The following is a 16226-nucleotide window of genomic DNA, read 5'->3' on the forward strand; positions in this document are numbered from 1 at the left end:
CCCGCAGTGGTCCCGGTGTGGAAGCCCTCAGGAAGCAACCTCCAAACACTGGGCAGCCCCTGAGCCCGTTGACGGGTGTGATCCAAAAACAAAGCCGAACAAAAATAATAAGCTAATATAATTATATTCCTTGTTCCACAGTTTATAGATCACTATGTCTTTAGATTTGGTCTTAGATTTTATAAAAAGAATATAAACATGCAAAAGACTGGCTCTTTTACTAATAATTGGCATGAATAATGACAGCACTGTGCTGGGCAGCTTAAAGTTCTTGTATTTGTAGGTTTTAGATTCCAGGGCTGGAGCAATAGCACAGTGGTCAGGGCGTTTGCCTTGCACGCGGCCGACCCAGGCGACCCGGGTTCGATTCCTCAGCCCCTCTCGAAGAGCCCAGCAAGCTACCAAGAGTATCTCGCCCGCACGGCAAAGCCTGGCAAGCTCCCCGTGACGTATTTGATATACCAAACACAGTCACAAGCGTCACAATGGAGACGTTACTGGGCCCACTCAAGCAAAATCTATGAACAACAGGAGGACAGTGACAGTGACAGTATAATCATGAGGCTATTCAGAGTCCATGAAGGTGGACCATTGATAGCCACTGGGTGACAAGACTAAGGTGGGCCTGAGCGAGTGCGGAGAGGAAGGCACCTGCCTGGCAAACTGAGAACCTCTTCAACCCCCAGCGCCCCGAGCACTGCCAGGAGCGACTCCCCCCCCCCCCCCCCGCCCCCCAGGCACATAGCTAGAGAACTAAGACACAGAAGCAGGAATGTGAGTCTAGTAGTAGAGCACTTACCCATGTCTTACGTGTGTGAGATCCTGGTTTGGACCCCGGCAGGAATGGCACAGGTCCCCAATACCATGAAGTGTGGGTCCCTACAGCAATAGTCACAAAATGGGGCCAGAGTGATAGTGCGCTGGGCAAGGCGCTTGCTTGCACACAGTTGACTCCAGTTCTGTCCCCGGTACCCTATATGGTCCCCTGAGCCTGCCAGGAATGAGTTCTGAGTGCAGAGCTAGGAGTAAGCCCTGAGCACAGCTGGGTCTATTCCCTCCCCCACCACCACCAGAGAAAAGGAGGGATACTTGAAAATATACGTGGTTAGGGTACATAACTGGCCCACGTGTGACCCTGAGGGTCCCCAAGCACACTAGGGTTGATCTCCGTGATCCAGCCTGGAGCATGCAAGGGCTGGGCCAGAGCGCTGAAACCCCCGCCTGGCTGGCGGAGTCACTGTCACTGTCCTCCCGTAGTTCATCGATTTGCTCAAGCGGGCCCAGTAACATCTCCACTGTAACACTTGTTACTGTGTTTGGCATATTGAATACGTCACGGGTAGCTTGCCAGGCTCTGCTGTGCGGGCAAGATACTCTCAGTAGATAGCCCGGCTATCTGAGAAGGGCAGAGGAATCGAACTCGGCTGTGTTGGCTGCTTGCAAGACAAACGCCCTACCCGCTGGGCTAAGTAAGCACTAAACATGAAAGAAAATGAAAAGAAAAGGCTGAGGAATAATAGACGGAGACCGTGCTTTGAGTGCAGGAGACCTGGATTCAACCCCCAGCACCTCACGGTCCCCAAGCACAGAGCTAGGAGTAGCCCTGGAGTGCTGTCAGGTGTGACCCCAAAACAAAACATGAGGCCAGAGCAACAGCACAGCAGATAAGGTTTGCCTTTCACGCAGCCAACTGGGTTCGATCCCCCACATCCCCTAGGGTCCCCTGAGCACCGCCAGGAGTAACTCCTGAGTGCAGAGCCAGGAGTAAGCACTGAGCACCGCCAGGTGTGGCCCCAAAACCAAACAATAAATAAAAAGAAGTTCATTCTATTATTCTATTGTATAACTTACATTTCATTTGTGTTCACTGTATTATATCTATCTAGAGAGAGAGAGAGATCATTTTTTTTCTTTTTGGGTCACACCCGGCGATGCACAGGGGTTACTCCTGGTTCATGCACTCAGGAATTACTCCTGGCGGTGCTTGGGGGACCATATGGGATGCTGGGAATCGAACCTGGGTCGGCTGCGTGCAAGGCAAATGCCTTACCTGCTGTACTGTATCTCCAGCCCTGAGATTTTTAATTTTTAAGAGAAAGGGACCAGAGGGATGGTACAGTGGGCAAGGCTTGCCTTGTACTCGGCTGACCTGCACTTGATCCCCACACCAATATGGTCCCCTGAGGTGTGATTCCTGAACACAGAGCCAGAATCAGTTCTGAGCACTGCTAGGTGAGCCGCCCCCCCCCCCGCCCACGAGAGAACGAGAGAGAGAGAGAGAGAGAGAGAGAGAGAGAGAGAGATGGAGATCATATAGGCTTAAAGTGCTTATTTTGCATGCGAGAGACCTTACCCCAGCACACCCCACAGGACCATCCCACCCATCGGGCCTGGCAGGGGAATGCAGAGAGACAGGCTACTTGGGGTCAGCTGCCGGGCTACTGTGGATACGTTTCCCAACAAGCCTGAGGGTGGGGACCCGCTGAGTTGACAGGCTTGCCAAGGAGGTCACAGGGGTTCCCCAGAAAACCCAGTATTTCTCAAAGGGAAAAGAGGGAAGAAAAACCAAGGGAATTTTTTTTACTTTTTGCCTGTCACAGGGATTAAGAGGTTAATAATAGCTTTTGCTAAAATAAGATTATGGACTGCTTCCTCCCTCCACCCCACTTCTTGGCTTCATTTCCCCCATTTTTCAGACAATGGCCTCATATTTTTACAAAAGAATACCCTTATCTGCGCTTTTCTGAGTTTCAAGAACCCCATGACCACATGATCAAACACTAAGTCAAAAAATATTAAACACAGTCAAGTACTTCCAGAAAGGGGCTGGAGCGATAGCACAGCGGGTAGTGCATTTGCCTTGCACGCGGCCAACCCGGGTTCGATTCCCGCCATCCCATAGGGTCCCCTGAGCACCGCCAGGAGTAATTCCTGAGTGCAGAGCCAGGAGAGTAACCCCTGTGCATTGCCAGGCGTGACCCAAGAAAAGCCAACAAAAAAAAAAGTACTTCTAAAAAGAGCGAGGCCACAAACCTGATTGGCAATGTATCATCACGGAGTTCTGCATTACTAGTAGTCAGCTGTAAGATGCTTGTAATTGAGGCTTTGTCTTGTTTGGGGACCACCCAGGCTGTGCTAGGAATCACTCCTGGTGGGGCTCAGGGGACCATATGTGGTTCCAAGGATTGAACTGGGGGGGGGGGGTCAGTCCAGCAGGGAGGGCAGAAGCTAGTAGTTCCCTGCTGGACTCTCGCTGGGCCCGCTTGTAACTTATGAAGCAAACAGGGACACATGGTAGGGCAAACAGCACAGAGAGACTGGGGTCTGGGGTTTCCAGAAGTCCCTGGAGATCTTGTGACATGTTCCCTGATAAGGAGATGCTGTGTAGATTTGCCTTTTTTTTTTCAGTTGGGTCACATGTGTGGTGTGGGTGGGCGGGCGGATTTGGTGTCCATTGCTCTCCCCGTGCTCAGCCCCCCCACCCATGCTCAGCGACCTTCAGTGTCAGGTCCCAGCCTGAGCCTCCCATCTGCAAGGCAGAACATGTGCATCTCAGCTCATCTCTTCTCTCCGCTCTGGAGACTTATATTCGTCACTTGATCGCTTGATCCCCCGTTATTCATCGAATTACTCGAGCGGGTGCCAGTAACGTCTCCATTCATCCCTGTTGCGTGCTAGCGTAGCCCAGTGGCATCTGTTCGTTCTAGGAACTTATATTCTTACTTCTAAAAATTTTTTTTGTCAGTGAGGGAGCACACGTGGCAGTGCTCAGGGCTTACTTCCTGGCTCTGCAAGGAAGATCACTCGGGGATCACTCCTGCAGCCTTGGGGGACTATATGGGACGCCAAGGATCCAACCAGGGTCAGTCGTGTGCAAGGCGAGAGTCCTGCCCACTGCACTATCTCTCCAACTGCTAGGGAATTTTTTTTTAATTAACTGTATATATAAACTGGTGACTTTTCCTTTTTTAATTGTGGAGTCCACACTCACCACTCCCCAAACAGTGCTGAGGACTGAGCCCCGGGTCTGTGCATGCGAGGCATGTATCTACTAGTTGACAGATCCGAGCAGCTCCCAGACCCTCCTTTATTTTTCATTTGGTTTTCGGGGTCCACCAGGCAGTACGGAGGGGCGACTCCTACTTTAGTGCTTCAGGGTCACTCCATGTGGTACTGGCAGGGCCCACGAAGTGCTAGGATGTGCGTGCGCGCGCGCGCACACACACACACTCACACACACACACACACACCCTCTGAGCAATCTCCCCTACTTTTGAGGAATAGGAAGACAGCTGGTGGGATAAGGGGCTTCTTGCCTGTGTGTCCCCAAGGGCAAGAGAGCCAGAGGGAGCCCACTGAAAATGCCACTGCTCGGAATACTTAACCACCCCAGGAGACAGGGGTACCCAGGTACCCTTGGTTTCGATTTTGGCCATGGGGCCAGCCTGGTTCTGTACCGAGGGATCGCTCCTGTCCAGGGTTTACTTCTGGCTCTGTGCTCGGGGATCCCTTCTGGCGATGTCTGGGGGACTCTATGTGCTGCCGGGGATTAAATCTAGGTTGGCTGCTTGCAAAGCAAGACCCCTACCCACAGTGCTATCTCTGGCCAACTGTGCCATGTTACAAAGGCGTCTGGAGGACAGGATAAGGGTGCCACAGAGATGCCCCCGGAGAATGGATATGGGGCACTACCCTTTCCCCCCACCCTTTCCTGACTTCCACCTTGTTTTTATTGGACTAATTTGGTAAGCAAACACAACTTTGTTTTCCATTAAAACAGAACTCAGCAGAGTGAGGGAGGGTTCGGGAGGGGGTGGGCAGTCTGAGGCTGCCCAGCAGGAAGGAAAATGCCAGAGCCTGGGGCAGCCCCATGATTCATCAGCCAGGCAGCACAGGGAGGGGAGCCCTGGGTCTGGGGTCACCCGACAGGGTGGAGGCCGCCCTAGTGCTGCTCCTCCTCACCTCAGGGAACCAGAGCGGGGGAAATCAGAGTGAGGGTCCCTCCGCCCTCACCTCAGGCCTGTGTCTGGAAGCCAAGTGTTAATCCAAGATCCTCTTTTCAGTTTCCCCTTTTCAGAACCCCAGAGCAATCACAACTGCGTCCACAATAATAACAGGAGGATTATGAGCTCTTAATAACTGAGCTCTCAGCAGTGAACTTCCCATGACCTGAGGCTGGCTCTCGCGGGCGGGTCTGGCCCGGCGGTACTGAATGTCATCTTTGTGCCCCGAAACCCCAGGCCCAGCCCTCACCCACAGCAGACCCTCCTGGCTGAGTGGCAGAGGAGGGGAAACCCTGGGGCCACCCCATGTCCTGATCTGAAGCAGTCGTCCTCCCCATGGTCTACGGACACCCCCCATCACCTCCCACCCCTGCTCCCAACTTAGAGCCTGAAGCCAACGCCCACCGGGGTACAGGAAGTTGGACATCAGATGCCTCTGGGACCTGAGATTGAGGTGGGGACAGCTGCCTGGGGTGGTGGCACACAGTGGGGCCTCGAGGTGCTGCTGCCCGGACCCCAGCACCCTGCAGCTGAGTGTGGGCCCTCTGAAGTGGGAGGGCAGGAAGAGAGACCCAGGGAAGAACTAGACATCAAGGACCCCTCCCCCCATCCTCGTTTCCCTCACTCACCTCCAGCCGCAGGAACTGAGGGTAAGGAGAAGGGGGTCCTCTGAGAGCTGCCAACAGGCCCTCTCCACAGCAGTGCGTGGCCGGCTCTGATAAGGTCACCACTCCGTGGTGGACACCCCGCGGGAGTCAGAGACGCCTCTGTCTAGACAGAAGGGCTGAGCCACTGGGAGAGGCCGAGTGGGCAGAGTTCTCATTCCTGGAAGAGTTCTGGGCGGAGCTGGTTCAAATACTGGCAGAGGCTACCTGGAGACCCTGGAGCAGTAAGACAGCTGGACACACCTGCCTGTGTGTCCCCAAGGACAAGAGAGCCGGAAGGACCCCACTGAAAATGCCACTGCTCGGAATACCAACCACCCCAGGAGACGGGGCACCCTGGTACCCGTGGTTTTGGTTTTGGGGCCAGCCTGGCTGTGCTGAGGAATTATTCCTGGTGGGATTTGGGGGGGGGGAGGTCACATGTGGTGCTGTGAACTGGGCACACTGAACTATCTCTCCAGCCCTACGGGTCCTTGTTTGACAGAGAAAAGCAAAGAAAGCTTTCAGCTTGCCAGGAGCAGGACAGTGCCCTACAGATAGGCTCCTGCGCCTGTCCTAGGGGCTTCTCTAGTCTTTACAAGATCCTGGTGGATGGGGTGGTCCTAGACTGAAGTGCTGGGCCAGAGACCCAGACATGGGATGGCACTGGGCCCAGTCTATGGCATCACCTCATCTGTAAAATGGGCCGATACCAGCCCCTTCTCCGAGTCACTGCCCACCCAGGCCAACTGCTGGCTGCTGGCTCCGTGTCCCCTACTTGAAAGGGGAGGAAACTGAAGCCCGAGAAGCTGAGCCCTGGGCCTGCTCTGCCAGTGCTTCCTGTAAGCAGGAGTAACTACAGACATAAGCACAGGAAATAGGCATTTAACTGGAGGGCCTTGGAATGCAAGCTAGGGCCGAGGAGGCCATGGGCGGGAGGGATTTCTTCATTCCTCTCAAGTCGAGGGCTTTTCCTCCCACAGGGTGAGGGGTAGGAGGTCTCAATGCCTCTGGGGGAGGGCAAGTCCTGGACCAAGTTCTTGGAGAGGTGTCCCAGCACGATGAGGGTGGTGGGGAGTGGGGGATGGGGGCGAGGCTTCTGGAGGTGCAGGCAGAATCCAGGCAGGAAATCCAGTCTGCCTGGGTTGGAGGAGGGATCCAGGAACTCAGGCCCGTATAGCGGAAAGGTTTTTGTGCTGGAGCTGTACGTGAGGGGATGGTGCCCCAACCTCTACCCCAGACCACACTGGAGACAAGCATCAAGAAAACATTCATTTACCGCCTCCCCCCGAACCCTGAGTCACAGCTGAAAGTCCCCTTCAACCAACGAACCCGTTTCTGGGCAGCCGGCTAGGAAAGGGTGGCACCAAAGGCAGGCAGAGGAGCACTGGAGAACGAGTCCTAGGGCTGGCCCAAGGTCCAAGATCATGATGCTGGTGAGTAGGGGCGCAACCCGCCCTGGGGCAAAAGCCACTGCACAGACACCACCCCCCCCAAGGCCTGAACCCTTACACATCATCCAGATGATTCCAGAAAAGCAGAGGTGGGGGGGGTGTGCCGAAATCACATGACCCTCCTCCTCCTGTTCATCCCCAAGTCTGGAGGCACAGAGGGGCTGCTGGCCTCCAGCTGGCAGGAAGGGAGCCAGAGTGCCCTGGGGTAGCGGATCCCTCTGGGAATGTTCTAGTAGAGTGAGGTCAGGTCAGGGGTATGGCCTAGGCAGGCCCTTTGCCAGAGGGGGCGTGGCCTGGTGGGGGCGTGTCCAGGTGGGCGTGGTCTGACGTGGGCGTGGCCAAAGCCAGAGTACCAGCAGCTACTCCCAGCTACTCCGCTTCCCAGGACGGGTGGGCGAAGACGATGGGCCGCTGCTTGGCCCAGCGGGAGAACACGGCCTTCTCGGTGAGGAAGCGGTGGGCACTCCGCGGGGCCCGCTCGTGCGCCAGGTACATCTGGCACTCGTCCAGCCGGCCCTTCTCGAAGTAGTGGTAGGGCACAGAGCGATGGCCTTTCTCTCTGCAAGGACAGGGACAGGTGTGGTCCTCGCACTCGCCCACCCTCTGCCAATCCCGCCCCTCCTCGCCGGTCGGTCCCCGCAGACCCCTGGCATTCAGGCCTGGTCCTGAGGAGGCGGGGAGAAGTGGGGGTCGGGGGATCCCTCAGATCCCAAAGTCTGGGGTTGAAACCTGGACGCTGCCTGGCACAAGCTGGCGCTGACTGTGACCCAGAACCCACCTGTAAAGCTGGGAGGTGCTAGGCCCTGCGCCCCACACCCAGCACAGGGCGACCCCCACCACGAGAACTGGCCACCATGGGGCTGGAGCGATAGCACAGCAGGTAGGGCGTTTGCCTTGCACGCAGCTGACCCGGGTTCGATTCCCAGCATCCCATATGGTCCCCTGAGCACCGCCGGGGGTAATTCCTGAGTGCATGAGCCAGGAGTAACCCCTGTGCATCACCGGGTGTGACCCACTGCACTGTAGCACTGTCCTCCCGTTGTTCATTGATTTGCTTGAGCAGGCCCAGTAACGTCTCCATTTTGAGACTTGTTGTTACTGTGTTTGGCATATCGAATACGTTATGGGGAGCTAGCCAGGCTTTGCTGTGCGGGCAAAATACTCTTGGTAACTTTTCGGGCTTTCCGAGAGGAGCGGAGGAATCGAACCCGGCTTGGCCGGGCTGGCTGCGTGCAAAGCAAACACCCTACCGCTGTGCTATCGCTCCAGTCCCAAAAAGCCAAAACAAACAAACAAAAAAAAAACAAAAAAAACTGGCCACAGTGCAGTCAGCCCCTCACGTGTTATTCCTGCCACCCAGGTAGGGTGCCTGGCCAAACCCCCGAGCCCATCCTTTCCCGCTAGACCCACAGCTCCTCCGGCGCACGCGCACCAACTGACCTGCAGTAGCTGTCGCTGACCATCCCATACACCACGATCTCCTCACACAGCTCCAGGGCCAGGATCATGGTGAACCAGCCGGTGCTGAGGAAGGACCCGGATTGCCTCCTGGAAGGCAAGGGGGACAGTCAGGTCAGTCACCTGCAACTTGGAGCCAGACCGTGATTCCCTCAACAAGCTGCATGAGGCCCTTCCCAGCTGGGGACCTCCTGGCCTCTCCCCCAGGAGGTCTTGGGCTGGCTCATTTATGTGGAACACCTCCAGCCTGGGCTGGCCGGGAGCCTGGCACCCACAAGTGCTGGCACCCCAAGTGGAGGCCACCTCTGAGAAGATGGGGAGAAATTAGCAGGGTGACATTCCATCCAGACTTAAAGGGCAAGGTCATGGGGAACTGGGGCTGATGGTCAGCAGACAGAAGCCACAGTACTTTCAAAGGCCTTGGGGTGGGGGAGGCGGGCCTTATGCAGTGACAGACCAGCTAGAGGACACTTGGCTCTGTGAAGGGGGCCATTGATGGGAGGCCCAGCTGAGAGGTACAGTCACCAGTGGCTACCCTCAGATTCCAGAGAGCCTGAGAGGCAGTGGGGAGACCAAGTTTTGCAAGGCAGGGGGTGGTAGTCACATCATGGGCCAGGAGGAGAAACAGGAGACTGTGTGTGCAGGTGACGGAATGCGGGAAGTCCAAGTTGAGGGCTCTCTTTCTTTCTCTTCAGAGAAGAGGGTGAGAAAGGAGAGGAGGAGGAGGAGGAGGAGGAGGAGGAGGAGGAAGAAATGAGGGAGGGAGGGGCCGGAGCAATAGTATAGCAGGTAGGGCATTTCCCTTGCACACAGCTGACCCAGGCTCGATCCCCGGCTTCCCATACGGTCCCCTGAGTACTACCAGGAGTAATTCCTGAGTGCAGAGCCAGGAGTAACCCCTGAGCATCGCCGGGTAAGACCCAAAAAAGAAAGAAATGAGGGAGAAAGAGGAAGTGGAAATACAATGGTCAGGGCATTGCCTTGCATGTGGCAGACCAGGGTTCAATCCATTGCACCCCAGAGGGTCCCCTGGAGCCCTCCAGGAGTGACTCCTGTGTGCAGAGCTAGGAGTAATCCCCTGAGCTCCTCCGGGTGTGACCCAAAACCAAACCAAAAAAATAAAAATAATAATGGGTAAAGGAGAAGGGAGGGGGGGTGAAGGGGTGGAAGACGGAAGAGAGAGACAGCCTGGTGCAAAAAGGAAGAGTAGGCGGGAGGAGAAGGAAGTGAAAAGGTGTTTTGTACCCGACCAAAAGGAGGTCTTTATGCAACTGTTAGTTACTTTTATTGCCCTCCTTATCTAGCAGGAACTTTCCCGCTCTCAGAGATAAATCAGGTCCCACCCCTGCAGGGGCTGTCTCCTCCAAGTGTTATCTATCCCCAGTCCCCTACTGTTCTGGATCTTTACCACCTGAGGCGGTGCTCCACCCCACCCTGCCCTAAGGATGGCAGTGCCAGTGATTCCCGTACCCCGGGAAGGGCAGGGCCACCAACGCCTCCGCCCAGTCTGGAGGGTGCGGTGTCCGGTGGGTGTCCTGGTCGGGAAGGGAGGAATCTCAGTGAAAGGGTGGAGCCTTATTGGGAGGGGCGGAGTCTCGCCTGGAGGGCGGGGTTTCGCGCAAGGGGCGGGGTTTCGCGCAAGGGGCGGAGTCCTGCCCGGAGGGGCGGGGTCTGGAGCAGGCGTGCCCACTCACCGGTTCTTGCCCGTCTCGTCCTGGAAGACCTGGTCGCAGTAGGCCATCATGCGCTCAGTGAAGGTGTACACCTGCAGGCCCGGGTACATCTGCGTGAGCTGCAGCAGCGTGCGGTAGGTGCGGCCGCCCAGGGTCCGGTCCATGTGCCGGCCCTGGCCCCACACCACGTAGATGGTGTCCCGGGCCTGCTGGAAATAGTACGAGTAGTTGCGCAGCAGCAGGGGCACGCTCGTGTGCGAGACGACGCGCAGGGTGCTGCGCTGGCCCACGTCTGCCTCGAAACCCACGGTGGGCGCCTGGTTCATGCGAAGCACGCACTCGGCGCGGTCGATCTCGGCGCCCAGGCCCGAGCCCAGCATCTGCCCGGAGCTGGACACCACGGCGCAGCTGCGGCACAGCTCCCAGGCCAGCGGCTGCAGGTGGGGGGGGGGGGGGAGAGAGAGAGAGAGAGAGAGAGAGAGATGGACGGGCGCGTGGGCACACGGCTTCCTCCTGCTGCACCGCCACCCAGGAATGCCTGCCGACCTCCTCGGACCCCGTTATTGGCGCCAGGTTCTTTGCCTCTTGCAGAAGCGCGAACTAAGGAAACTTAGCCAAGGTCACAGTGACAGCAGGTGGCACAGCTAAGAGCTTGGATGCAGAACCCCAAGCTTCCTCCTCAGCAGCCTTCCCGGGCCCCCCCTCCCCTTTTTTCTTTCGCTGAGGGAGCACCAGCCCTAGTACTCAGTGCAAAATCTTGACTGAGCTCAAAGAACCCTGTGTGGTCCCAGTGATCCGCCATAGGGTCAGCTGCTTGCAAGGCAAGTGCCTGACCAGCCGGTCGATCTTTCTGGCCTCTTTCGGCCGCTTTCTTGTTTTGTTTTCTGGCTGCACCTGGCAGTGCTCAAGGCCTTTTCCTGGCTCTGTTCTCAGGAGTGAGTCCTGGCGGTACTCAAGCGACCGTATGTGGTGCCAGAAATTGAACCAGGATAGAATGGGGTCGGCTACATGCAAGGCAAGTGCCTGAACCCCTGTACTATCTCTCTGGCCTCCCTCAGCAGCCTTTTGTCCTGATCTTATGACGGAGGCCCTTCCAGTCCCCATCATGGGCCCCTCATTCAGGTTAGCTGAGCAAATATTTATAAAGCACTTTGAATACTGCTGGCAGAGACCGGGTGTAATTCTTCCCTAATTTGTAAAAAGCAGTCCTCTTGATGTTGACTTGGATTTCAGCTTCTGTGTGTGTGTGTGTGTGTGGGTGGTCTGGGGGTTAGGAGGCCAGCCATACCCAGCAGAGTTATTCAGGAGTTACTCCTGGCTCTGCACTCAGAATTACTCCTGGGGACCATATGGGATGCCGGGGATCAAACCCGGGTCGGCTGTGTACAAGGCAAACGCCCTCCCTGCTATACTATCACTCCGGCCTGTCCTCACTATCTAATATCTTTTTTTGGGGGATGGGGCGGGGGGGTCACACCTGGTGATGCTCAGGAGTTAATCCTGGCTCTGAACTCAGGAATTACTCCTGTTGGTGCTCTAGGGGGGACCCTATGGGATGCCGGGGATCGAACCCGGGTCAGCCGTGTACCAGGCCAGCACCCTATCTGCTATACTACCGCTCCAGCCTCTCAGCTGCTCTTCAATGCCCCAGAGGATGTGGCCACACTGGGCCCCCATGAGCTGAGGGTCTGAAATGAACAGGAGCCACTGCCCTGGAAGACGGGACAAGCAGAGGGCCCAGCGATTATCGCTGCCCCACCCCGGCTGTTTCTCCATCAGCTCCTGCTCTGTCCACGTGTCGACCTGCCAAGCCTCCACCGCAAGGCTTCACCGTAAGGTGGACATTTCCCTGGGATACATGGTACAAGTGGGAGCAAGAGATGCCCAGTTCACATGTCTGACTAGGCCCTGATGATGAATCTCCCCTCAGGGGCCGGGGGCAGGCACCCCCTCACTTAGCCCGGAAATGCTTGTTGAATCAAAAAAACCCATTTCCTCGTAGAGCTGGAAAGAACAGGCCTAGTGCCACAGAGCTCGTGGGAAGAGAAGTTAAGCTCAGGGCCCAGCTTGGCCCAGTTTTTATTTCATGAGCCCATTTTTTTTTGGGAGACAGTCTGGGCCACACACACACAAAAAACTCAAACAGCTCAAGAACTATTCCTAGCTCAGTGCTCAGGAGGAAACCCGGGCAGTGCTCTGGGATCAAACCAGGGCCGCAGTGCAAGGCAAGCACCTTAGCCCCCCACCCGGTACTTTCTGTCTGGCCCAAGCCCACTTTTCTTTGTCTCCCAGGAAGCTGTGGAGGCCCCCTGGCTGTCTGTGTCTTGCCCACCCCCACTTATCACCCTGTCCACTCACCTTCCCATCGGGGACGCTACTGTAGCCATTAAAGTGCAAGGGTCCCGGCACGGTGGGCCTGGCCTGGGGAGCGAGCCGGGGGTCCAGGCAGGAGGCCAGGCAGACGGGCAGGCAGGCCCAGCAGCAGAGCAGGAAGCAGGCGGCGGAGAAGCCCACAGAACACAGGATGACCAGCAGGAGCCGACTCTGGGGGGGGAGGGGTGATAGCACCAAGGAGGCCCCGGAGTTCCAAGAAGCTTCTGCCCCAAGGCTGCACCTCATCCTCAGCTTGCAACCCCCAGTTCAGGAGCTCCAGGGTTCGAAGAGGGGTTGTCAGCTCTCTTAGCATCCCCCCCCCCCCACTACTGACTCAGGGCCAGCTCGGAGCGGCTGACCAGTATAGGTCAAATGTGGGTCAGTCGCCCAAGAGTAGAGAGGCCGGTGGGCGGGGAGGGGTGGGGATGTCCTTGAAGACCCAGCTTGGATCCTTGAAAGCTCCACAATCCCGGTTTGGAGCAGGGAACCTTCCAGATCACTGGCTGGGCCACGGGCAGTCATGAAAAACCTTTCGCCAGGCCCTCAGGAGGGGCTGCCTGGAGGGCGAAGCAGCGTGCACGGGGTCACTTCAGGCCATCTGTCTCTCCAGCTGGGCTTCTCCCGGGCAGGGCAGGCCGGTGTGGGGTGGCTGAGAAACTCTAAACAGCCCCAAGAGCAGAGGCAGGAGGCAGGCACCCCCCTCCGCACATCCTGCCAGACCCACCCTTTGTGCCCACAAGGCACATCAGATTCTAAAAATAAATCTCTTAATGGCCAGCTGTGTGGGAGGCAGGGTTCGGCCCCTGAGGTCTCAGGCTGCAACTGATACCTGATCCCGTCCCCCCCCTCAGCCCCAGAGGCACCCCAGGTCCTGGGCTCCTGCAGGGGGACAGACTGGGTCCCTCCGGCCCAACTTCTACTCACATCCAGGCCTCTTCCTCTAAGCCAAGGGGCTGCAGGATCAAGCCAACAGCAGCAGCATTTAACTTGGCCTTGGGTGGTCCCACTCCTGGTGTGTGTGTGTGGGGGGGCAGGGAGAAGGGGGGGGTCTCATCTGGTCGTCTGCAAATGCTCCAGGAGGGGACAGCTCTCCATTTTAGGGGGAGCGGGGCAAAGGCATGACAGAGAGGACAGCCACCTGCCCGACACATGAGCTCTGGACTTGCTGGGCAGGGCGAGGGGTTGAGGGTGCCCCGGGTCGCGCCCGGTCTAGGAAACCCAAAGCCCGCCTCGGTGCCCCCTTTCTCTAGCCACTTCCTTCCTCCCTCCCTCCCTCCCGGGACTTACCCAGGCCTTCATGCTGCTTCTGCTCTCAGCACTCGGGAGGCTGCTGTCTCCACGGCTGGGGCTGGGCCAGGGTCGGAGCTGGGTACCTGCCAAGCACCAGAAATTCAGAAGGGTGGGGGGGCCAGGCCTGGGAGGACACCGCCTCGGGAAGCTGAAGCAGCAGACTCGACCCCCGGCATCAAAGGAGATGAGGTCTTGGAGAATCCAAGCGCCCGCAAGCTCCCAAACACCTGTTAGTGCCATGGGGAACTGGAAAGGGGGTGATCGGGGACCTCCCGCAGGAGACGTCCGGCCAGCCCATCCCCACGGTGCCCCGTGGGGGGAAAAGAGGAAGGGGCGGGGAGCCCTCGGCTCAAGGTCACGCATCGGGTCTGGGTCTGCCAGAACCGGGAGCCGGAGCCTCGACTCCGCCACCCCATCCCGCAGACACACGATCAGCAGGCGAAAGGGGAGGCCTGGGGCGAGCTAGCAGCGCGAGCACTGCCTCCCCTCTCCCAGCCCCCTCGCCCCTCCGCGGGCCGGCGGCCTCTCACCGGGAGGAGAGGCCGGGCCGCGCCGACTGCATGCGATCCGCTGCTCGAAGCTCCATGGCCAGCGGGTCGAGCAGGAGGACGCAGCCCCGGGCGGAGGCGGCGCAGCGGCCGCTGCTTTCTGGAAGCCGAAAGTGCGGGGCGGGCGGCGGGGGCGGGGCCGGGAGGAGCCCGCGGCGGGGGCGGGGCCTGGAGGGGCGGGGCTACGATGGGGCGGGCGCCGCCGGTACGGGCCGCGCGTGGTTGGCCGCGAAGCCGGGTGGGGGCGGGCCTAAGGCTCCGGGGGCGGAGTCTGAGTTGCGGTGTCTCTCCCCTTCCACCCACCGTTATTTCTCCCTAGGTTTTTTGCTGGGGCTTGGGGTGTTGCAGCCGTCCTGGCTGCCTGGCGTTCCGGATTTGCCATTCTTCCCTTTCTAAAGTTGAAGGAAGGGAAGAGGAAGGAAATGGGCGCCCTACCTAGTACCAAGCTGGTACAGTTGCCAGATTTAGCAAGTGAAAAAATACCAGATGCCCAGTTCTGTCGGCATTTCAGTTTTGTTTTCTTTTGGGGTCACACCCATCCGTGCTCAGGGGCTACTCCCGAGCTCTCATGGATTCTGGTTTCTCACATGGAAAACAGTGAGCACCAGCAGCCTTATGCTATGCCCATTTATTTATTTATTTTGCTCACACCCGGCGATGCTCAGGGATTACTCCTGGCTCTGCACTCGGGAATCACTACTGGCGGTGCTCAGGGGACTATATGGGATGCCGGGGATTGAACCCGGGTCTGCTACTTTGGGTCTGCTGCATGCAAAGACTATCACTCCTGCCCCTATGTCTATTTGTTTTTATTTTATTTTGTCTTGGGGGACCACATCTGGCTATGGTGGCTCTTACTCCTGGCTCTGTGCATAGGGATTACTCCTGGCTTTGTTTTGGGGGACCACAGCGGGGACCAGGGACAGAACCCAGGCCAGCTGTAAGCAAGGAAAGCACCTTCCCCACTGTCCTGTCTCTCTGGCCCCCAATACGCCAATGTCACTGGGTATTTTTTTCCTTCCTCTGGCAACTCTCCTTCCCCGCATGTGACCTCCACCTGAGCCTTGTTTTTTTCCATCTGGAAAATAAAATGTATTTCCCATCTGGGAATAGCAGCGCCTTCCTCCCGATGACAGAGCACATGCTGCTCCAGGAAGGCTGGGATGTGAGCTCTGGGATGGATCTTTCCAGAGCCACAACCTGCCCCCCCACACCTGCAGCGTCATCCAAATCCCAGCCAGCTCCGTCCAGGGCCCCAGAGGTTTGAAATATCTCCTAGCTGAATCTGGGAGAGTTCTGGCTCAGGGGTGTTCTGGGGCCAGAAGAAGTCGGGGGGGGGGGGGGCGGAGAGAAGGCAGCAGGGAGCCACGGCTGGGAAAGTGTGGCGCTCGCATCCTTCCCATCTGGCACGGTCTGTTCGGAAACGCGGGGCTCACAGCCATCCCCTCTGCGGGGCTGGGGGCTGGGCACCAGTCTGGGTTCCTGCTCTGCCTCACCCTCAGCTCTATGTTCATTTCTTCAAGGCCTGGGAAGCTCCTGTGTCTGCAAGCTAAGCTTCACGGTACCTACACACACACACACACACACACACACACACACACACACGCACACACGCACGCGCGCGCCTGCCCCAAGTCCAAAGCCAAGTGTCCCTTGTGGCTCTAGACATCGGGGCGTTCTCCAGCTCAGGACCCGGCAGCCAGACCCTGCAACACAACCCACCCCGCTTGGGCGCATGTATCTCAAGGGTTGTGGTCCAAGTTCAACCCCTCTCTGTGGCCCC

General features: G+C 57.6%; 1 protein-coding gene across 1 annotated transcript; it reads right to left on the reverse strand.

Moving 5' to 3' along the window:
- Nucleotides 1–6906: 6906 nt before the first annotated feature.
- ST6GALNAC4 (ST6 N-acetylgalactosaminide alpha-2,6-sialyltransferase 4) lies at nucleotides 6907–14573 on the reverse strand (the record flags this gene model as incomplete). Its single annotated transcript, XM_056108914.1, has 6 exons — nucleotides 6907–7660; nucleotides 8542–8649; nucleotides 10254–10666; nucleotides 12591–12776; nucleotides 13893–13978; nucleotides 14426–14573. Coding segments are annotated over 6 exons (1131 nt in total), but the record flags the coding sequence as incomplete, so codon positions are not given.
- Nucleotides 14574–16226: the final 1653 nt, after the last annotated feature.

The sequence above is a fragment of the Sorex fumeus genome, unplaced genomic scaffold (genome assembly GCF_029834395.1).
Source record: "Sorex fumeus unplaced genomic scaffold, SorFum_2.1 ptg000233l, whole genome shotgun sequence".
Classification (NCBI taxonomy): domain Eukaryota; kingdom Metazoa; phylum Chordata; class Mammalia; order Eulipotyphla; family Soricidae; genus Sorex; species Sorex fumeus.